This window comes from Pseudophryne corroboree, chromosome 1, assembly GCF_028390025.1.
Source record: "Pseudophryne corroboree isolate aPseCor3 chromosome 1, aPseCor3.hap2, whole genome shotgun sequence".
In the NCBI taxonomy this organism is placed as follows: domain Eukaryota; kingdom Metazoa; phylum Chordata; class Amphibia; order Anura; family Myobatrachidae; genus Pseudophryne; species Pseudophryne corroboree.
Window position 1 is genome coordinate 77,975,964 of NC_086444.1, and position 23,413 is coordinate 77,999,376.

Here is a 23,413-nt window from a genome sequence, read left to right on the forward strand (position 1 = left end):
GGTCTCTAGAAGAAAACTCTCTTTGTGAGTTTGTGCACAGCGAATGCCTGCAGACCTATGAAACATTTTACCAACATTGGTGGAAGTGGATTCAGGATCCCATGCGCGAATGAAAGAGTGTGGGGCCTCATCAGGAAGGGGCGTGACCTAGACAGCCTCCCAAAAATGGAGAGGAGCTTTGCTGAATAGGGGGTGGAGTCTTGTGGCACTCCTGGTGTCATCACTGTGGGGGCAGCATTCTCTAAGATACTGGTCGGCACCCAGGATTTCACTGCACAGTTTATAGATGCCGTGCGTATTGGACGGCATCTATTCCCCTGCTGCTCTGCTATGCAGTAGTGACAGTGTTCCCCACTCCCCGACTTTCGCCCCCTGCGGGACACTGAGGGACAGCAGGACAGTACTAGCTAAAAGCTGGACAGTTTGGAGGTAGGTTTTACACATAATCCCAATAGATACACATGTATAATCTATTGTGTTATTTCATTACTTGTAGTAAAAAGAGATGAAATATAAATATATGTTGGACAGGGAGATATCTAGAAAGGAGCAGGCCTGTCTGCAGCAGGCTCTGACTTGGGCCCCCTCGTCTGTAGCCGGCAGAGCCATAACTCTGGGGACTATGGTCACTAGGCACCCCTAGCGCTGTCCCCGAGTCTAGTGCATATTTGCAGGTCTCTGGGAAAACGACAGCCATTTTCCCAGTGATTCCCTTACTGTGCATAAAAAGAACCAACAAAAACCAAAGTGTCTGGCGCTAGATTAATATGTACTTACTCTCTTAAATAAGAGAGAGGACAACCTATAATCGGCTGCCTTCCCAACGTGGACCTGGAAATCCACCCAACATGCAATATGCAACCAAGGAAAAAATAGATGAAGGCGCACAGATATATAGAAAAACCGACTGCTGTTTTGATACAAATTATAAATTTATTACTAATTATAATAAAATATGGAATCTTAAAATACACACAATAATAAAAGATTTTGGTACATTTACCACAAGACCAACAGACAATAAGACTGTTAATTCCGCACAATGTTAATAATTCCACACAGACTGATGGTTCAATTAGTAAATTACTCCTTCAGGAGTTCACTTAACCACATGCACCTAATCTAAGAATGGTAGTTCTCCTCCAACAAATAGAATCAAATTCCATGCACATATATATAGATTTAAATGATTTTTTAGTCCCAAGCAGAAGCTGTTAGTTGTGCAGAAATAGATAGGAAGCTTGATTGCATGCACCTTAAATGATTAGAGAAATAATGAACAAGTTCTCCTTCAGCTGATTCTTTAGTCCAAAGCAAAAAAACTGTTAATAGTGCAGAAGTTAATTGTAACACATAAAGCTTGATTGCATGCACCTTATGTGGATGAAATAGTTCTCCTTCAAATGAATAGCTTTAATTTCATAAGCACATGAGATCATAACATGGATTCAAATACCAGCTGAGTATTGATTTATGTTGAAATAATCACTGAATTCAGAGCATGCATGCACCATTTAAAGAAAGGTGTTACTGGTTTATGAGAATGTGACCGATACTTCACCCATATGTGAGTCTCAGAAGCGCTCCTGTATTTTAAAGACCCGTGTATCCTCCTAGTTGTTCCTCCTGCTTGGTTCCCAGTAGCCGGGGTCCCGATGTCTGATGCAGGGGATGGAGGACTTGTGGCTAACCACGAGGTCGTGTATAACCACGGCAGCTGTGGGATGGTGGAAACGCCGGTGTGTGTCGCGTGCTGCGACTTCCGGTTTCGGGCTTCCGGCTTCCGGATTATTGCGTTCCACCTGCGGTTCACTTGAGAATGAGTCACCTGACGCGTTTCTCCGCCCACAAAGATGGCGGTTTCATCAGAGGATGATAGGTTCATTCTCCTGGTCTCTTTTTATCCCCTCCAAGGGCTCCCAATTGGACGATTAGTATTAACTCTTCATGTCCCTTAATCTAAGGTGCATTCCTATTCTATCTTAGTAACACTATTTTATAACACAGAAATAGTTAGTATATACATCATTAACTCATTAATACGTCCTTACTAGTATTTAAAAAGTACAAAGCAGTACATATTATTATTAATGTTGAGGTGCCTGTCAATTATTTGTAAAAGATAAATGAACGAAAATAAATATAAATATAAAGGAATATAATTTCTGTTTATTTATATAATTATCCAAAAACCATTCAATACCTAATAACTGTAAACAAATATGTACATGTGTGTACACACATAAAGAGCATATACATACACATGTACATAAAACAATATATAGATTTGAGAAAATTTCTCTTATATACATTTTTAAGTTATTATTAACAATTCATATTTGTTTGGCAGATACTTTTTATATATGAAAATATATATAATTATATTTATATTTGGCAAAAAAACTATAGAGTCAATAAACAAATAAATATAGATATTATATAGCTCGAACCGATCAAGATATATGTATATATATAGAGAGAGAGACATGGATACATGCCTGGGGAAGAAACAGGCATATATTTAATTAACCTTCAGGAAGAGACAGAGGGCTTATATAAAGAGAAAAGAGATTCAAATTCGAAATTTATTATTTCATGTTTTGATCTTTGGTATTCACCATTAAACACTTGATAGTCTTCATTTATATTTTTATTTTTATTTTCATTTCCATTATCCGTTTCTAGTATCGTTATCATTTTTATTATTTTAATTTTTATTATTATCATTATCATTATAATAATTATTTAATATTATTATTATTATTATTATTATTATATGTATAGGGGAGAACATCATAATTCTTATATACTATTAAGTTCAATACTCTCATTAAGCCCTAATGGTTCTAATGTCTTCAGTCGGAATATCCAATAAGCTTCCCTTCTGCATAGCAGATTGAATCTATCCCCCCCTCTTTCGGTCAATCTAACTTGTTCAATTATACATATGTTAATGTTTTTCAGCTCCCCACGTTGACAATGATTCATATGTCTTGAAACACTATGTAAAACACTTCTCTTCAGAATATTACGTCTATGTTCTAAGAACCGTATTTTAAATTTCCTAATGGTGCGGCCAACATATTGCTGACCACATCCACAGGTGAGTAAGTACACAACATAGGAGGACTCACAATTAGTGAAGTCCTCCATGTGATGTACTTCTCCTGTGATGGTCGACTCAAAACTAGTGACTTTCCTAGTGCTAACATAGTTACAAGTGAGACACCTATTTTTAGCACATTTGAAGAAACCCTTTGGTCTTTCTAGTCTCCAATTTTTTATACTTGTACTTTTTTCTATCTTATCAGTCTCTTGTTTGGGTTTTCTCTTCCCGAACAGACTAGGGGCTAGCTTCGATTGTAATGTATCCGACTTCCTGTATACTACTCTCAAGTTGGTGTCAGATCCTACATTTAATAAGGTGTCTGCTTTTAGTATAGCTGAATTCTGATTAATAATTCTCCTAATATCCGCAGCATGAGTGTTGTACTGTGTCACAAAAACCAAAGTATCCCTACTTTCCTTTCTTCCTTCTCCTTTATTTTGATCACTTGTTTTAATAGTACCTTTATCTTTATTTTTATAACTATAATTATTTTCACAATCACTATTATTATATTTATTTAGATTTTTTGTATTTTCTGCAAGTAATACACATCTATCTTTCTTATTAGTATCCTCCAACGCATTCTTTAAGATATGAGGAGGATAACCTTGATCTTCGAAAGCTTCATATACTAATTTAACCTGTTCTTGGTATGTGTTTTGACTGGAACAATTCCTTTTGATCCTGTAGAATTGGCTTTTGGGGACATTGTCCCGCCAAGCACGTAAATGACTGCTATCATACCTAAGAAAATTATTTGTATCTACTGGCTTAAAGAAGGTCTTAGTTTCTATATTTTCTGCCCCAGACAGGAGTGCAACATCCAAAAAAGTTATAAAGTGGGGGTGTGCAGAGTGCGTGAATTTTAAACTAAATTCATTACAATTAAGGTGATTAACAAATGAAGTGATCGAAGTTAAATCCCCATCCCAAATGAAAAACAAATCATCAATGTACCGCTTATAGAGGACCAGATTTGCCCCCAAGTCAGCACCCCAAATGAGCGCATCCTCAAGTGCATCCATATAGAGGTTAGCATAACTCGGGGCGAACCTGGTCCCCATAGCGGTACCCCGTGTTTGTAAATAAAATTGTTTATTAAATGTGAAATAATTATGTTCCAATAAATATTTTATTGATGCCACTATAAACAGCCTCAGTTTCTCTTCCAAGGATGAATCTTTATCCAACACCTGAGTGATTACTTCCAATCCCTTCTCATGGGGTATATTGGAATAAAGCGATTCTACATCGCATGTAAGGAAATAATAAGATTTTTTTCCATCTTATTTCTTTAATGATATTTAAAAATTGTGTCGTATCCCTCGTATACGATTCCAGCTTAGTAACATATTTTTGTAAATGTGCATCAACAAAATGTGACAAATTAGAGGTGATAGACCCAATACCAGAAATAATAGGACGACCCGGGGGTGAAATAAGTGTCTTGTGAATTTTTGGTAAATGATAATAAATGGGAGTGATAGGATAAGGAGTAAAGATGAACTGCCAAGTGTCCTTGGAGATTGCACCCCTGTCTAGGGCATCGTCCAAAAGGACCTTAAGTTCCCTCTGAAAGACTAATGTCGGGTTCGAGGGTAGAACTTGATAGAACAGTTTATTACCTAACTGAAAAGACGCCTCTTTTAAATAGTCACTTGTATCTTGAATTACGAGACCCCCGCCTTTATCGGCTTTCTTAATGGTTATATTCTCATCCATCATCAGGCTATTGAGGGCTCTACGTTCATCATTTGTCAGGTTATCTTTATATGGAGTTTTATCTGCTTTCTCGCATAATTTTCTAAAGTCTTCCATGGTGGTGTTGTAGAAACTTTCTAAGTGAACTCCTGAAGGAGTAATTTACTAATTGAACCATCAGTCTGTGTGGAATTATTAACATTGTGCGGAATTAACAGCCTTACTGTGCATGCGTGAAACACAGGGAAAATGGCACTGCTGCTGCCGACATGGGACTCCGGAGGGTAAGTATTGAAAGAAAATCGGAGCAGGGTGTGCAGTGAGGGCCCCCCCGGGACCCCGAGGGACTCGTGTGCACTACACACACTGCACTCATTCTAAATATGTCAGTGTGTTGGAGATAGTGGATAAAATAGATTATAAAATCTATTTCACTTTTTTTATTTATTTTGTACTTGTTTATTCTTTTACTGACTAATAAATAAATATATAATGGTTCACAGCGCTGGAGATAAAATATATGATTTTGCTGAATGCATCTGTGTGCTATACTATTTACTTACTGACTGTATCTGCGCTGGCTGCAGTTGTTTGGGATTCATTCTTGTATTTCTACCTAATCTTTATATTATGTTTAATTGCATCCAGGTATTTATTTTTAGACTTAATTGTACCTATTTATTTGTTATTTTGTGCTTACTGTATTCATGTATTGTATGTATGTAATCAGCCCCTTTGGAGCTTACTGTCTTTTTCCCTATCACACACACATTATTATTATTATTATTATTATTATTATTATTAATAATAATAATAATAATAATAATAATAATATTTATTTATTGATATAGCACTTTTCTCCGACTCCAGCAGGACTCAAAGACGCTTTACAGACTTCAAAAACATAAGCATTAGAAGTACAGCAAGTAGAAAGCCACATAGGGCTAATTAAGAACAACAGAAGTCTAGTGAGTGCAATAAGCATAATACAGGGCTAGTGTAGACATTTTGGGTAATAACGTCCACAGGTTCAGCAGCCCGCTTGGCCGCTATGTGTGGCCGTAGCCTTAAGGCCCCCATTCACTAGTCCGATTTGGGCACTTTTCTTCAGATTTCGACGCATCTGACCGAAAAATCTGAAGAAAAGTGTCACATCGGATGGGTCTTCCGATCCGATACGCACTCCCGTGTCAGATATGTCTGAACTACAGATCTTTGAGGCTGCCCCAACTATTTATCTGAATCTGAAGAAAACAGGTGCACATCTGAGTTTTTTTTTTTACTACAGATGTATCTGATCAGATTCATCTGAAGCGTCACTTGACTGGCATCGCCCTGGCCACTTCCACCCACCACAGGACGCGGCGGCAGCAGCAGCATCAGATCAATCGCATGCAGCATGTGTGCATCAGATATATCTGATGCGATCTGTCACATGATAGATTGCATCAGATATATCTGAAGTGAATGTAGTGAAAATTAAAGCCAGGGTCCGATCCGATTCCCGGGACGCTCCCGGGAGAGTTCAAGAGAAATCTGATGAGATCTGCAGTTCAGACAAGTCTGAGTAGTGTAGTAGCGGAACAAGTCAGTGATGGGCCCAGGTGCAAAAATATAATTTGGGCCCCTCCACCGCAACCCAAGTTCACAATGTGCCACATGGCAGTGGGTGACAGGGGGAGGCAGAGGATGACAGTGGAAGGGAGGTGGAGGCAGAGGGTGACAGTGGAAGGCAGGGGAGGCAGAGGGTTATAGGGAGAGGCAGTGGGTGACAGGGAGAGGCAGTGGGGCCCACCCTGCTCTCTGTACTGGGCCATTCATCCGACATTGCTTAAAATGGTCTTCGGGGTGGGTGGGGGGAAGCCAGGGGATAACTCATTTCTGGTCTGGGCTGCAGTGGGCCACTTAGTCCACAGGGGCCCCGATGCAAGGCACTTGCTGCACCAATGGTAGTTCCGCCTCTGCAGTAGTGGATGGGGGCCTTTACACCTGCAGCCGCTCCCAGGCCACCCATCTTGGCCCTCCTATCCTTGTGCGTGTGACATCACAACAGGATATATACAGTATATGTGCTGTACTTCTCCGCTTTGGAAAAGTTTTCTTGTGGATTGCCACAGTCCGTGTTTATCCAGCTAACCCCTGCATCTACTGTACGGTTTTGCTGTGTAATCTATATGAAGGGGATGGAAGAATATGTTTGGAATTATATACATGTATGTATTTAGAATCATAGAATAGTTCCAGCATTAAACAGTCAGCTCTGTCAGAGTTTTTGTACTGTGCAGCAATACTGGGGGATCAGTTATAGCTGCACTGATATCCCTTAATGTGCATCATGGGAAATAATAGTCTATAATGAGCTTACAAAGTGCTCTGTAATATGTCCAGGGATATTAAATGACATAAGGTGGTTTTGTTTTAAAAATCAGTGGGTTAAAAGTTACTAAGTACATTTTCTCTACCCAGTATCGGTTACTGTAGGATGCATTCAGTAAAGGGGTCATTATAGCATAGGGTGTCTGCCGAAAAGGCTGCAATTAGATAAAATTATAGGTCATCAGAAGATGAACTATTGTGGTTTCAAAACAGCTATTTATTCCTATGACATAACAGGTATCTGCTGTGAAATACTGTGCCGCTTACTTACATATGTTCTCCTTTCTGACTCATTGTATAGGGAAATCGCACAATAACATCCAGAGAAAGTAACATGTATTATTGATGAAGTTGAGATGAGCTGTACAAAGTGAGGGAGATGACCCAAGAGCAAAGATAATGAAAGGAGATGACTCCTGTGTTTCCGTCTTCTGTTTCACCAGCTGCAGAGACTCATGAAATATTGAGCGTTTCTGACAACCTGGATTTCATTTTTCACCTCATATTGTTTTATGCCAGGAGTGAGATGCAGAACAGGTTTATCAGGCAATCAGTGCGGACCTGAACAAAGGGTATAGGGGGTCATTCCGAGATGATCGTAGCTGTGCTATATTTAGCACAGCTACGATCATTCACACTGACATGCGGGGGGACGCCCAGCACAGGGCTAGTCCGCCCCCATGTCAGTGCCGCCCCTCCCCCCGCACAAGTGCAAAGGCATCACACGGCGACGATGCCTTTGCACTTCAAGAGTAGCTCCCGACCAGCGCAGCTTTAGCGTGCTGGCCGGGCGCTACTCATCGCTCCCCGGCCCGCAGCGGCTGCGTGTGACGTCATGCAGCCGCTGCGGCCCGCACCCCGTTCGGTCCGGCCATGACCGCACCCACGAAACGCCGCCGTTCCACACCCCCCCCCCTGCCCAGCGACCGCCTCTGCCTGTCAATCAGGCAGAGGCGCATGCGCAGTTCTGACCCGATCGCACTGCTGCGATAAACTGCAGCGTGCTATCGGGTCAGAATGACCCCCATAGTTATTCAGGATACATCCGATATCCCGGGAAGACGGGATGATGGCTGTCACTATACCGACAGTGGAATTGCGGCAGGGAGTCCCCTCGCAGGCACGCTGCACACGCCACAGGTTTTTTTCCCACTCGGTTGGTGGCATGGTCCCACCAGCCGAGTGGGAATACCAGGCGGGTGTCGAGATTCCGGTTGTCAGTAAACTGCCGGCTGTCGAGATTCCGTCGTCGAACTCCTGGATCCCAACAGCCAGTATATTGACTGCATCCCAGTTATTCTTATCACCTTTTTATATTATGATTTCTTTGATGGATTTTAGAGACAGTGAGGGGGTCATGTATGCCGAAAAATACAGTCGTTTAGAACAGGGTAAAAATCTGTTGCGATGTTACACAGCTCCTAGTGCCGTACGTGGATTTGTGGGGTGAAAGGTTTTGTTTTTAAAAGAATTTGGATTGGGGAGCATCAGAGTACCCTATAGATTCTGATCTAGTTGCCAGCTTGCAGCCAGGGCCGGTCCCGGGGCTTCTGGCGCCCCGGGCGGCATTAGGGGGCGTGGCTTCATACAGGAGGCGTGGTCATTTACACCCCCTGTACAGACTGAAATTATGTGCGGTGCGCGATGATGTCATCGCGCATCACACAGCAAAGGTCCTCTCCACGAAGGGAAACTAGACGCGTAGCGTCTAGTTCCCTTAGTGGAGAGGACCTTTGCTGTGCGGTGCGCGATGACGTCATCGTGCACCGCACAGTAAAGGACCTCTCCACGAAGGGAAACTAGTCGCGTACGCGTCTAGTTTCCCTTCCCAGCGGCAGCGGGGGGGCAGCGGCCAGCGGCAGCAGGGGGGCAGCGCAGGGGGGCAGCGGGGGGCACACAGCAGCAGCGGATCTTGCCCTGGTGCGGCGCCCTCCGGAAGGCGGCGCCCCGGGCAAAAGTCCTGCTTGCCCGTAGCAAGATCCGCTACTGCTTGCAGCCATTTGTGTGTCAAGGTAATTAAAACAAGATTTAGGGCGAGATTTATCCAATCTTGGAGAGAGGTAAAGTGGAGCAGTTGCTTGTAGCAACCAAGTTAAGAGCTGGTTGGTTGGTACTTTAGCTCTCTCCACTTTCTTCAATAAATCTTCCCCTTAGTTCTGTGCAAGATATATTAAAACAATGCTGTTGGGGAAAGTTAGGTACCAACGTATCTACATATACACCTTTCCTTTTACTGTATGTGTCATATGACATGAGATGCTCAGGACGACTAACATGCTCCACCGTGGGTAGCGATTGGATGGTTTCATAAAAAATTTTGTATCAAAAGAACTTGTATCAAAAAGCAGATAAAAGTAGCAGATTTTAAGAAAAATACAAGGTGTGGCTAGGTCGTAGGGTGCATGGCATGCCAAATGAATCCATGTGGCTTGGTTTTAGGAAAGGTGGATGTGCACACATCTGTACTGTATATGACATGAAGCTAGTGCATCATTAGTGTAAATCATTTTATATCAGCTGTGAAAATAAGAAAACATGATATATAAAAGTAGAGAATGTCCTACTGGCCCATTACTATCCTGAGTTATACAACAGATAAATGAAAGTGATCTCAGTGAACGAGCGGTCCTGAGCAAGAACGGGATCCGTTCACATGGTCGACCATGTTATGGTCGACAGTCATTAGGTCGACCACTATTGGTCGACATTGACATGGTCGACATGGACACATGGTCGACACATGAAAATGGTCGACACGTGAAAAGTCGACACATGAAAAGGTCGACACGAGTTTTTTTAACTTTTTTTTCTTTTGGGGAACTTTTCCATACTTTACGATCCACATGAACTACGATTGGAACGGTAAAGTGTGCCGAGCGAAGCGAAGGCACCATGCCCGAAGCATGGCGAGCGAAGCGAGCCATGCGAGGGGACGCGGTGCACTAATTGGGGTTCCCAGTCACTTTACGCAAAAAACGACACCAAAAAAAGTAAAAAAACTCATGTCGACCTTTTCATATGTCGACCTTTCATGTGTCGACCATTTTCACGTGTCGACCATGTGTCCATGTCGACCATGTCAATGTCGACCAATAGTGGTCGACCTAATGACTGTCGACCATAACATGGTCGACCCTTCATACCGGGACCAGCAAGAACAGTGATATACTACAGTCATTGTGACTGCTGTAGTTGCTCAGGAGTCCTTGCTGATGACTCACGTTATCCCCTTGTTGGTCCCCTGGCAGTAGAGACAGCAGCAGGGGGGCACATGACCACAAAATAAAGGGCCTAATTCAGACCTGATCGCTGTTGTGCGAATTCACAAGGCGGACGATTATCCATCAACTGCGCATGTGTATGGATCGTAATGCGCATGCACAAGGCCAAACTGCGAATGAAATCAGCTTCTTTTTTGATCGCTAGACGCTCGCAGGTTGATTGACAGGAAACGGATGTTTAGGGGTGGTAACTGGCCGTTTTCTGTGAGTGTCAGGAAAAACGCAAGCGCTGCGGAGGGAGGGCGTGTGAGGTCAGCTCCGGCCCCGATCAGCCAGTTTCTTTCACACTGTAGGAGTAAGTCCCGGGCTAAGACTGCACAGACTGGAAAAATCATTAGATGGTGAGTGAGTTGCGAATGGATTTACTGCTGACCGGCATTTGCGTAGCTTTTCGCACGGCGTACGCAGACTTACACGAGGCGGATTTTTACTCTGTCTGGGCGCCGGCTATCTGATCATAAACCTCTGCAAATTCGCAGAGGTGTGATCAGGTCTGAATTAGGCCCATAGTTACTAATGTTACACAGAAATTTCTTGCAACAAGCATTTAAGCAGAGATACGCCCATCTGTGGAGCTTGACAGGCCTTTTGGGTAGAACATGACACGTCCCTCAACATATGCTTCGTGGCTCACTATTTTGTGTGTGTGCGTATGAACAGATTTTGTTAGAGACCACTAGCTTTTTGCACAGGATTGTGCAGGAGCCTCACAACATTACTCTGCTTTGTTGTTATTGTTTAGATTCTCTGATATAGTAGCATAGCACCGCCCCAGGCTGCCTGTCACTAGGCGTGAGGATCTGGTACCACAGCCCAGGACAGTGGTCTTAGGTGGCGGCACTGTCACTGACTTTATGGACATTGGGGGTCATTCCGAGTTGTTCGCTCGGTAAAAATCTTCGCATTGCAGCGATTTTCCGCTTAATGCGCATGCGCAATGTCCGCACTGCGACTGCGCCAAGTAAATTTGCCATGCACTTAGGAATTTTACTCACGGCATTTTCATCGTTCTGGCGATCGTAATGTGATTGACAGGAAATGGGTGTTACTGGGCGGAAACAGGCCGTTTTATGGGCGTGTGGGAAAAAACGCTACCGTTTCCGGAAAAAACGCAGGAGTGGCTGGAGAAACGGGGGAGTGTCTGGGCGAACGCTGGGTGTGTTTGTGACGTCAAACCAGGAACGACAAGCAGTGAAATGATCGCAGATGCCGAGTAAGTCTGAAGCTACTCAGAAACTGCTACGAGGTGTGTAATCGCAATATTGCGAATACATCGTTCGCAATTTTAAGATGCTAAGATTCACTCCCAGTAGGCGGCGGCTTAGCATGAGCAAATCTGCTAAAATTCACTTGCGAGCGAACAACTCGGAATGACCCCCATTGTTTACAGCTTGTGGGGGGTGCTTGAAATGGCACGTTGTTGAGAGGTAACCAGCACACACTTAGAAGTGTCTGGTGCAGAGGTGTAGCAAGGTGTAATGGTGTCTATAGCAAGGTATGTTCCGGCGCCCCCCTCCCCTGTACTGAATTGGGGGCGTGGCCACCAGGGTCGGTACTAGACCTTGTAGCAAAAATAGGAGCATGGCTTCATAGGGAAGGGGTGTGGCCACAGTTATGTCCCCTGTAGTTATGGACTCAGTAGTTGTGCCTAGAGATGAGCGGGTTCGGTTTCTCTGAATCCGAACCCGCCAGAACTTCATGTTTTTTTTCACGGGTCCGAGCGACTCGGATCTTCCCGCCTTGCTCGGTTAACCCGAGCGCGCCCGAACGTCATCATGACGCTGTCGGATTCTCGCGAGGCTCGGATTCTATCGCGAGACTCGGATTCTATATAAGGAGCCGCGCGTCGCCGCCATTTTCACACGTGCATTGAGATTGATAGGGAGAGGACGTGGCTGGCGTCCTCTCCGTTTAGAATTAGAATAGATTAGAGAGACACTTGATTTACTAATTTTGGGGAGCATTAGGAGTACTCAGTAGTGTACAGTGCAGAGTTTTGCTGATAGTGACCAGTGACCACCACTTTTATTTATAATCCGTTCTCTGCCTGAAAAAAGCGATACACAGCACACAGTGACTCAGTCACATACCATATCTGTGTGCACTGCTCAGGCTCAGGCCAGTGTGCTGCATCATCTATTATCTATCTATATATAATATTATATATATCTGTCTGACTGCTCAGCTCACACAGCTTATAATTGTGGGGGAGACTGGGGAGCACTACTGCAGTGCCAGTTATAGGTTATAGCAGGAGCCAGGAGTACATAATATATTATATAGTGAGTGACCACCAGACACACAGTGCAGTTTATTTAATATATCCGTTCTCTGCCTGAAAAAAGCGATACACACAGTGACTCAGTCAGTCACATACCATATCTGTGTGCACTGCTCAGGCTCAGGCCAGTGTGCTGCATCATCTATATATATTATATATCTGTCTGACTGCTCAGCTCACACAGCTTATAATTGTGGGGGAGACTGGGGAGCACTACTGCAGTGCCAGTTATAGGTTATAGCAGGAGCCAGGAGTACATAATATTATATTAAAATTAAACAGTGCACACTTTTGCTGCAGGAGTGCCACTGCCAGTGTGACTAGTGACCAGTGACCTGACCACCAGTATATAATATTAGTAGTATACTATCTCTTTATCAACCAGTCTATATTAGCAGCAGACACAGTACAGTGCGGTAGTTCACGGCTGTGGCTACCTCTGTGTCGGCACTCGGCAGCCCGTCCATAATTGTATATACCACCTAACCGTGGTTTTTTTTTCTTTCTTTATACATACATACTAGTTACGAGTATACTATCTCTTTATCAACCAGTCTATATATTAGCAGCAGACACAGTACAGTGCGGTAGTTCACGGCTGTGGCTACCTCTGTGTCGGCACTCGGCAGCCCGTCCATAATTGTATATACCACCTAACCGTGGTTTTTTTTTCTTTCTTTATACATACATACTAGTTACGAGTATACTATCTCTTTATCAACCAGTCTATATATTAGCAGCAGACACAGTACAGTGCGGTAGTTCACGGCTGTGGCTACCTCTGTGTCGGCACTCGGCAGCCCGTCCATAATTGTATATACCACCTAACCGTGTTTTTTTTTTCTTTCTTTATACATACATACTAGTTACGAGTATACTATCTCTTTATCAACCAGTCTATATATTAGCAGCAGACACAGTACAGTGCGGTAGTTCACGGCTGTGGCTACCTCTGTGTCGGCACTCGGCAGCCCGTCCATAATTGTATATACCACCTAACCGTGGTTTTTTTTTGTATACTAGTATCCAATCCATCCATCTCCATTGTTTACCTGAGGTGCCTTTTAGTTGTGCCTATTAAAATATGGAGAACAAAAATGTTGAGGTTCCAAAATTAGGGAAAGATCAAGATCCACTTCCACCTCGTGCTGAAGCTGCTGCCACTAGTCATGGCCGAGACGATGAAATGCCAGCAACGTCGTCTGCCAAGGCCGATGCCCAATGGCATAGTACAGAGCATGTCAAAACCAAAACACCAAATATCAGTAAAAAAAGGACTCCAAAACCTAAAATAAAATTGTCGGAGGAGAAGCGTAAACTTGCCAATATGCCATTTACCACACGGAGTGGCAAGGAACGGCTGAGGCCCTGGCCTATGTTCATGGCTAGTGGTTCAGCTTCACATGAGGATGGAAGCACTCAGCCTCTCGCTAGAAAACTGAAAAGACTCAAGCTGGCAAAAGCACCGCAAAGAACTGTGCGTTCTTTGAAATCCCAAATCCACAAGGAGAGTCCAATTGTGTCGGTTGCGATGCCTGACCTTCCCAACACTGGACGTGAAGAGCATGCGCCTTCCACCATTTGCACGCCCCCTGCAAGTGCTGGAAGGAGCACCCGCAGTCCAGTTCCTGATAGTCAGATTGAAGATGTCAGTGTTGAAGTACACCAGGATGAGGAGGATATGGGTGTTGCTGGCGCTGGGGAGGAAATTGACCAGGAGGATTCTGATGGTGAGGTGGTTTGTTTAAGTCAGGCACCCGGGGAGACACCTGTTGTCCGTGGGAGGAATATGGCCGTTGACATGCCAGGTGAAAATACCAAAAAAATCAGCTCTTCGGTGTGGAGGTATTTCACCAGAAATGCGGACAACAGGTGTCAAGCCGTGTGTTCCCTTTGTCAAGCTGTAATAAGTAGGGGTAAGGACGTTAACCACCTTGGAACATCCTCCCTTATACGTCACCTGCAGCGCATTCATAATAAGTCAGTGACAAGTTCAAAAACTTTGGGTGACAGCGGAAGCAGTCCACTGACCAGTAAATCCCTTCCTCTTGTAACCAAGCTCACGCAAACCACCACACCAACTCCCTCAGTGTCAATTTCCTCCTTCCCCAGGAATGCCAATAGTCCTGCAGGCCATGTCACTGGCAAGTCTGACGAGTCCTCTCCTGCCTGGGATTCCTCCGATGCATCCTTGCGTGTAACGCCTACTGCTGCTGGCGCTGCTGTTGTTGCCGCTGGGAGTCGATGGTCATCCCAGAGGGGAAGTCGTAAGCCCACTTGTACTACTTCCAGTAAGCAATTGACTGTTCAACAGTCCTTTGCGAGGAAGATGAAATATCACAGCAGTCATCCTACTGCAAAGCGGATAACTGAGTCCTTGACAACTATGTTGGTGTTAGACGTGCGTCCGGTATCCGCCGTTAGTTCACAGGGAACTAGACAATTTATTGAGGCAGTGTGCCCCCGTTACCAAATACCATCTAGGTTCCACTTCTCTAGGCAGGCGATACCGAGAATGTACACGGACGTCAGAAAAAGACTCACCAGTCTCCTAAAAAATGCAGTTGTACCCAATGTCCACTTAACCACGGACATGTGGACAAGTGGAGCAGGGCAGGGTCAGGACTATATGACTGTGACAGCCCACTGGGTAGATGTATGGACTCCCGCCGCAAGAACAGCAGCGGCGGCACCAGTAGCAGCATCTCGCAAACGCTTTGTATCACCGCTTTCCAGAATACGCACACAGCTGAAAACCTCTTACGGCAACTGAGGAAGATCATCGCGGAATGGCTTACACCAATTGGACTCTCCTGTGGATTTGTGGCATCGGACAACGCCAGCAATATTGTGTGTGCATTAAATATGGGCAAATTCCAGCACGTCCCATGTTTTGCACATACCTTGAATTTGGTGGTGCAGAATTTTTTAAAAAACGACAGGGGCGTGCAAGAGATGCTGTCGGTGGCCAGAAAAATTGCGGGACACTTTCGGCGTACAGGCACCACGTACAGAAGACTGGAGCACCACCAAAAACTACTGAACCTGCCCTGCCATCATCTGAAGCAAGAAGTGGTAACGAGGTGGAATTCAACCCTCTATATGCTTCAGAGGTTGGAGGAGCAGCAAAAGGCCATTCAAGCCTATACAATTGAGCACGATATAGTAGGTGGAATGCACCTGTCTCAAGTGCAGTGGAGAATGATTTCAACGTTGTGCAAGGTTCTGATGCCCTTTGAACTTGCCACACGTGAAGTCAGTTCAGACACTGCCAGCCTGAGTCAGGTCATTCCCCTCATCAGGCTTTTGCAGAAGAAGCTGGAGGCATTGAAGAAGGAGCTAAAAGGGAGCGATTCCGCTAGGCATGTGGGACTTGTGGATGCAGCCCTTAATTCGCTTAACAAGGATTCACGGGTGGTCAATCTGTTGAAATCAGAGCACTACATTTTGGCCACCGTGCTCGATCCTAGATTTAAAGCCTACCTTGGATCTCTCTTTCCGGCAGACACAGGTCTGCTGGGGTTGAAAGACCTGCTGGTGACAAAATTGTCAAGTCAAGCGGAACGCGACCTGTCAACATCTCCTCCTTCACATTCTCCCGCAACTGGGGGTGCGAGGAAAAGGCTCAGAATTCCGAGCCCACCCGCTGGCGGTGATGCAGGGCAGTCTGGAGCGACTGCTGATGCTGACATCTGGTCCGGACTGAAGGACCTGACAACGATTACGGACATGTCGTCTACTGTCACTGCATATGATTCTCTCAACATTGATAGAATGGTGGATGATTATATGAGTGACCGCATCCAAGTAGGCACGTCACACAGTCCGTACTTATACTGGCAGGAAAAAGAGGCAATTTGGAGGCCCTTGCACAAACTGGCTTTATTCTACCTAAGTTGCCCTCCCACAAGTGTGTACTCCGAAAGAGTGTTTAGTGCCGCCGCTCACCTTGTCAGCAATCGGCGTACGAGGTTACATCCAGAAAATGTGGAGAAGATGATGTTCATTAAAATGAATTATAATCAATTCCTCCGCGGAGACATTGACCAGCAGCAATTGCCTCCACAAAGTACACAGGGAGCTGAGATGGTGGATTCCAGTGGGGACGAATTGATAATCTGTGAGGAGGGGGATGTACACGGTGATATATCGGAGGGTGAAGATGAGGTGGACATCTTGCCTCTGTAGAGCCAGTTTGTGCAAGGAGAGATTAATTGCTTCTTTTTTGGGGGGGGTCCAAACCAACCCGTCATATCAGTCACAGTCGTGTGGCAGACCCTGTCACTGAAATGATGGGTTGGTTAAAGTGTGCATGTCCTGTTTTGTTTATACAACATAAGGGTGGGTGGGAGGGCCCAAGGACAATTCCATCTTGCACCTCTTTTTTCTTTTCTTTTTCTTTGCATCATGTGCTGATTGGGGAGGGTTTTTTTGGAAGGGACATCCTGCGTGACACTGCAGTGCCACTCCTAGATGGGCCCGGTGTTTGTGTCGGCCACTAGGGTCGCTAATCTTACTCACACAGTCAGCTACCTCATTGCGCCTCTTTTTTTCTTTGCGTCATGTGCTGTTTGGGGAGGGTTTTTTGGAAGGGACATCCTGCGTGACACTGCAGTGCCACTCCTAGATGGGCCCGGTGTTTGTGTCGGCCACTAGGGTCGCTAATCTTACTCACACAGCTACCTCATTGCGCCTCTTTTTTTCTTTGCGTCATGTGCTGTTTGGGGAGGGTTTTTTGGAAGGGACATCCTGCGTGACACTGCAGTGCCACTCCTAGATGGGCCCGGTGTTTGTGTCGGCCACTAGGGTCGCTTATCTTACTCACACAGCGACCTCGGTGCAAATTTTAGGACTAAAAATAATATTGTGAGGTGTGAGGTATTCAGAATAGACTGAAAATGAGTGTAAATTATGGTTTTTGAGGTTAATAATACTTTGGGATCAAAATGACCCCCAAATTCTATGATTTAAGCTGTTTTTTAGTGTTTTTTGAAAAAAACACCCGAATCCAAAACACACCCGAATCCGACAAAAAAAATTCGGTGAGGTTTTGCCAAAACGCGTTCGAACCCAAAACACGGCCGCGGAACCGAACCCAAAACCAAAACACAAAACCCGAAAAATTTCAGGCGCTCATCTCTAGAACTTGTGCCCCCTGTAGCTGTGCCCGGAGAAGTTGTCCCCCCTGCAGCTGTGCCCCCTGTAGATTTGCCCCCTAGTAGTTGTGCCCCCTGTAGCTGTTCCCACTGTAGCTGTGCCCCCAGCAGTTGTGCCCCCTGTAATTGTGCCCCCTGTAGCTGTGCCCCCTGTAGATTTGCCCCCTGTAGTTGTGCTCCCTATAGATTTGCACCCAGTAGTTTTGCAGCCTGTAGATTTGCCCCCTGTAGCTGTGCCCAGAGTAATTGTGCCTCATGGTTTGTGCCCCCTGGTAGCGCCGCTTACACTAAAAAAAAATACTCACCCCTGCCCCGTTCCTGCGTCCTGACTGCTGCTGTTCCGTCTCTGCAGTCCTTCTGCCGTGTCTCCGCCCACCTGGCATCATGACGTCAGACACCCGTGCGTGTGAGGTCACGACGTCACACGCAAGGGAGCGCGGAGGGAGGGAGAGAGCTGACGCAGCTCAGGCTCTCAGCTGTCAGTGGCTGACAGCTGCGGCTGCGAGCTTAGTGCAGCCATGCGGAGGTTCCAGCGGAGTCGAGCTGCGGCGCCCTGTACTGTCTTGGGCGCCTGGAGCTCGAGCTCCACCGGAACCGTCCTCCCTATGCCCCTGGTCTGGTGTTCAGCTTCCTACTCCCAGCGTCATGACTACCCAAAGCTACACAGAAGTTGACTGATCTGAAACTTTCAGAGCTGCTTCTAAAAATCTAATTCTCTTACTGGCTCAGGTTTTTTCCAACACACTCACATGGCTGAGCCTCCCCTGTCATACTCCCTGTCAAACTTCTGAGATTTTATACAAAACGATTAGAATAATACAAAGAAGGAAATTATAACATAAGTGTCTTCTTTGTTTATTGTAATCCTCTTTATAGCTAACCATCACCAGCTTTGCAGAGATGCCTGGAGCTGCAGGGAGATGCGACAATGGGCCTTGTGCACTGATGGACATTTGGATGTGTCATGTGACCAGGAAGTGCACTGTAGTCAGAGCTCAGTCAGCAGCAGCAAAAGAAGACACAGGGGATGCAGGTAGGAAACTCAATGGATGCTGTAGCTTATACATACATGCAGCATCAACGTAATAATGAGGAACATCGACTCCACGAGTAAGTCTTCAGCTACGCAGACCAGACTTGATTCTTCAGCTACGCAGACTGGCCATGACATTAGCGACACTAGCGCCATGTCTCTGCGTACATGATCACAGCTGAAAGCAGATACATGCCCTGAAATTGGGCGTGGCACATCTACATTTTTGCTGCCACTCCCCGTTACCTATCCCAAGCGGTCCCTGCCTGCGTTAAAAATCTAACGACTGCCAATAATCGCTCAGTTGCGTGAACATCGACATTGCATACAAACAGGAATTTGTCCCACTGTAACCAGGCCCCAATGTGTCAGTATTGTAGAGTATGTGAAATTGTGGTTGACCTGAAGGTTTAGAGCGCGCCGAGAGTTTAATGTATATTTTTGTAAAGAAATAAAAACACGGATTATCGTGAAATATCAAGTTTCTCTGCCGCCTGACATTAGACATTATCAAAATTGATCCGACCATTTATTTGGCTAATTAAATTACGCTATCATATCACCATTAATCCCTGTACAGTTATAAACATATGAGAGTAATATTGTATCATTCAAAACAATCTGTGTCTGGCAGCAGTTATTTCAGGGTTATGTAGAGGTTGTGGCGGTGCGGATAAACAGACGTTGAATAATAATTAATTGTACCAGCCTGCTGCAGTAACTGGCTACTTACTATGCAACTTAGCTGCAGGTTTCTTACTAGCCTTAAACAACATGAAATAATCGGGAGTAATAAAAAAGTGTAAGACTCTGGCAATGTGCCATTTTCCCGATGACTGATGCAGCTACAGCACCGACGTGGGACTCCGGATAGGTGAGTATTAAACATGAGTGCAGTGTGTGTGGTGTGAGACCCCTGTACAAAGGTGTAAGAGGCACGGGGGTGGGGCGCTAAAAAATAACTCACTTACCAAGCTTACGGACCTCACGCCTTCCGTCCTCCACCTTCAGTCCGTCGGGGCAACTCCGATGATGCTGGAACACGCCCCAACACAGGCACGGACTTCCTGGGGTGCCCTGAAAAGAATGGGGGACACACTACGCAGGGGTGGCCTCCGCTGGGCTCAGTAAAGGGTCATCATTGGCACTTGTGGCCTCAGACTGGGTGCTCCCGTAGTGGTGCGAAGCACCAGACGTGACCCTGAATGAAAACGCCCAAAGGGAGGGGGAGAAAAGTGGCAACGTACACACATGCAAACACACAAAACACAATAATGCTCACCAGCTATACACGCGGGTCCATGCCAGACGACTGGCCCTTCCTTTTTCGCTCCTGTAATAGGACACACAGCGCAGCCCACGGGACGTGGCGCTGCTTGCGCAGTACAGCGGAGAGACACTTATGCAGAGGTTATGACACAATACAATTACAGTACTTGTTTCAACCTTGTGATACTCACCAGCGCGTAACTTCTGACAGCCTACCTTCAATGGGGGCCTGACTGTACACCCTAAACCTAGAGGTCCTACAGCCTAGGGCCGGATCAAGAGATACCATGGCCTAGCGCCGACTTACCACACCTGCGGCGTAGCGCCAACTTACACAACCTGCGGCCTAGCGCCGACTTACCACACCTGCGCCAACTTACCACACCTGCGGCTTAGCGCCGGATCAAGAGATACCACGGCCTAGCACAGACTTATCTAACCCTACGCAGTAGCGCGGGTCTGTTGCCCTATATGCCCCGGCCTACTGTTGCCGTTGGGGGCCTACCCTAACCTTAGTGGCCAGACATACCCTATTGGGCCTAGTGCCAGTATTGCTGCCTGGGCCTAATGCCCGCCTAATGCACTGTTCTATCGGGCCTATTGCCCTTGGGTCCCCCCCGGGCCTAGTGCCCGACTACGGCGCCTCAGGCCTAGTGCCTGTTATGCCCCACGGGCCTAGTGCCCGAATCCCTGGTGGTCTAGGGAGGGGGGGCGCACCACCTTGACTTACCCATCCTAAGGGCTGCGGCTGGACCAAGGCTGGTCCTGCCCCGCACACCGTGTGGTCTTCGCTGGAGGCGGAATGGTTCCCACCACCTCCGGGCTTCCTGGAGACTTCTATAACAAAGAAATAGAGTGATGCAACTTGCGCCTTCCTAGCTGCAGCTCAGTCCTGCTCACAAGAACACCACTTCTTTAATTTAATTCCTGGAGACTTCACCTGGACAGCAGTTGCCAGTGAAAGCCCCTTTGCATCGCACACCGCTGTCCCAGGGCTTCCGACGTCTTCACCGACGGGTATCGGCTCTTTGTACTTCACCAGGTGGGTGGTGGCGTGCAACAGCTCTTTCACCACCGCTTTCCACCATTTCCGTCTTCTATCTTCAGTCTTCGGGAGCTCTTCTCCACTCCCTCCCGGCCGATGAACTGAGGCCTCACGCCCAGCGCTGACTAATATAAGCCAGTGCCGTGAGGCGGGGCTATGATGCGGCGAGCTGGGATTGGCTCGCTACCGCCACGCTTGATTGGCCGCCAGCTCGTGAGCCGTGAGTGGCTCACCGATGGCGCCAAATTTAAAATGTGGCGCTGTGATTGGCGGGACCCGAATCCTGGAGGATGAAATACAACTCACAATATTGTACATAAATATGGACCAAAGGCTGGCTGCCTAAACTAAGTAATAGAGCCATGGCACAAACACATGGCAGTTATTTCTATTTAAAAATGCACTGCAAATTAGTAATGTATTAGAGCACTAACCAATAAAAATGTTCGTCTATGCAGACAAGACTGACAACAATGCCGTCCCCCCTCCAAAAAAAAAAAATACAGCCCGTAATGAAAAAAAGAGCAATGCAATATGGAATTGTCCTTGGGCAGTGTTGGATATTAAAAAGAACTTATCAGTTTAACAAACCAAGCACTTCATTGACAGGGACTGCCACATTTGTGGTTGAATTCCTTGGTTTGTTTGAGCCCCCACAAAACAATAACCAATGGGCTAATAGTGTTGTTAATCCTCTCAACAGTTGGAAGATGTCATCTCTTCATCCTCATCATTATCTGTGTTAATGGGTGGTCTTCAGTATGCCGGCGGTCGGGCTCCCGGCGACCAGCATACCGGCGCCGGGAGCCCCACAGCCGGCATACCGACACTTATTCTCCCTCGTGGGGTTCCACGACCCCCCTGGAGGGAGAATAAAATAGTGTGGCGTGCGTAGCGCGCCACCGTGCCCGTAGCGTGGCGAGCACAGCGAGCCCGCAAGGGGCTCATTTGCGCTCGCCACACTGTCGGTAAGCCGGCGGCCATCCTCCCGGCGCTGGTATGCTGGTCGCCGGGAGGCCGACCGCTGGCAGATCATAGTGAACCCGTGTTAATATCATCACACATTATTAGCTCATCCTCACTGAAATGCACCATTAGTACTTTAATGTAATTGGTGGGAAGGGTTTTTTCTTTCCAGTTTCAATTGATGGTTATTGTATCAGACACAGTAGAGGGGTCAATAATTTTGGGCAATTATTTTATGCATGACCAGACGTCATTGGCTGGACCTTATCACCGGTGGGTCTCTTGGGAAAGGTCAGTTTTTTCCTGGCAGCAGCAGTTGCAAGAGAAACTGAAGTAGGAGACATCACTGTGTCATGTGCCACTTGAGCTGACAACTTGCTCATAAGGAGCTCATTTTACCTCTTAAGATCTGTGTCAGTTGGAAAGGAAAACATTATGTATGCCTTAAACCTAGGATCAAGCATGGTTGCCAAAATGTAGTGATCTGATTGCAAGATGTTGACACCCCTGTGGTCCTGGTGAAGCGAATAAAGAACTTGATCTGCAAATCCAACAAATTTAGCAGAATTGCTTCATTTATTCTCCTTTAGTTTCTCTAGCTGCTTTTTCAGTAGTCTAATTAAGGAAATCACCTGGCTCAGGTTGGCAGTGTCTGAACTAATTTCATTGGTTACTTTTTCAAATGGTTTCAGTAGCTTGCATAAAATGGTAATAATTCTCCACTGTACTGGACTAAGGTACATTTCCCATCTTCTCCCTATGTCATGACTTGTTGTAAAGGTTTGGATGGCTTGTTGCTGTTCCTCCATTCGCTGAAGCATATAATGGGTTGAATTCCACCTGGTTACTACCTCTTGCTTCAGTTGGTAGTATTGGAAGTTGTTTTTGCAGGCGCTGCAATCTTACTTGCGGTTGCTGAATGGCAAAAATGTCCAGCTATTTTCTGGACCACAGACCGTATTTCCTGCATGCCCCTTTCATTTAAAAATAAATAAAACTGTATCCACTGCTGTCACTGTTACGCTCCAGAGAACAATGTCTGTCCTGGTTGGTGCAGAGTGCTGGTCCCGCTACATCCATGCATCACTTCCAGTTCAAGCAGGGGCCTGCTGGCACAGTTCAGGTGAAGTCCCGGCAGCTGCCGCAGTTTCTGTGAGCAGCGCTGCACTGTGTTTGCTGCTGCTGTCCACTGTCAC

General features: G+C 45.9%; 1 protein-coding gene across 1 annotated transcript in view; it reads left to right on the top strand.

Moving 5' to 3' along the window:
- SPEF2 (sperm flagellar 2) overlaps positions 1-23,413 on the top strand; it is an 853,267-nt gene that overhangs the window by 299,584 nt on the left and 530,270 nt on the right. Inside the window, exon 2 of the mRNA XM_063960786.1 lies at positions 18,781-18,937. Within this exon, the coding sequence (XP_063816856.1) occupies positions 18,781-18,937 (157 nt within the window). The remainder of the gene's footprint in view (positions 1-18,780; positions 18,938-23,413) is intronic.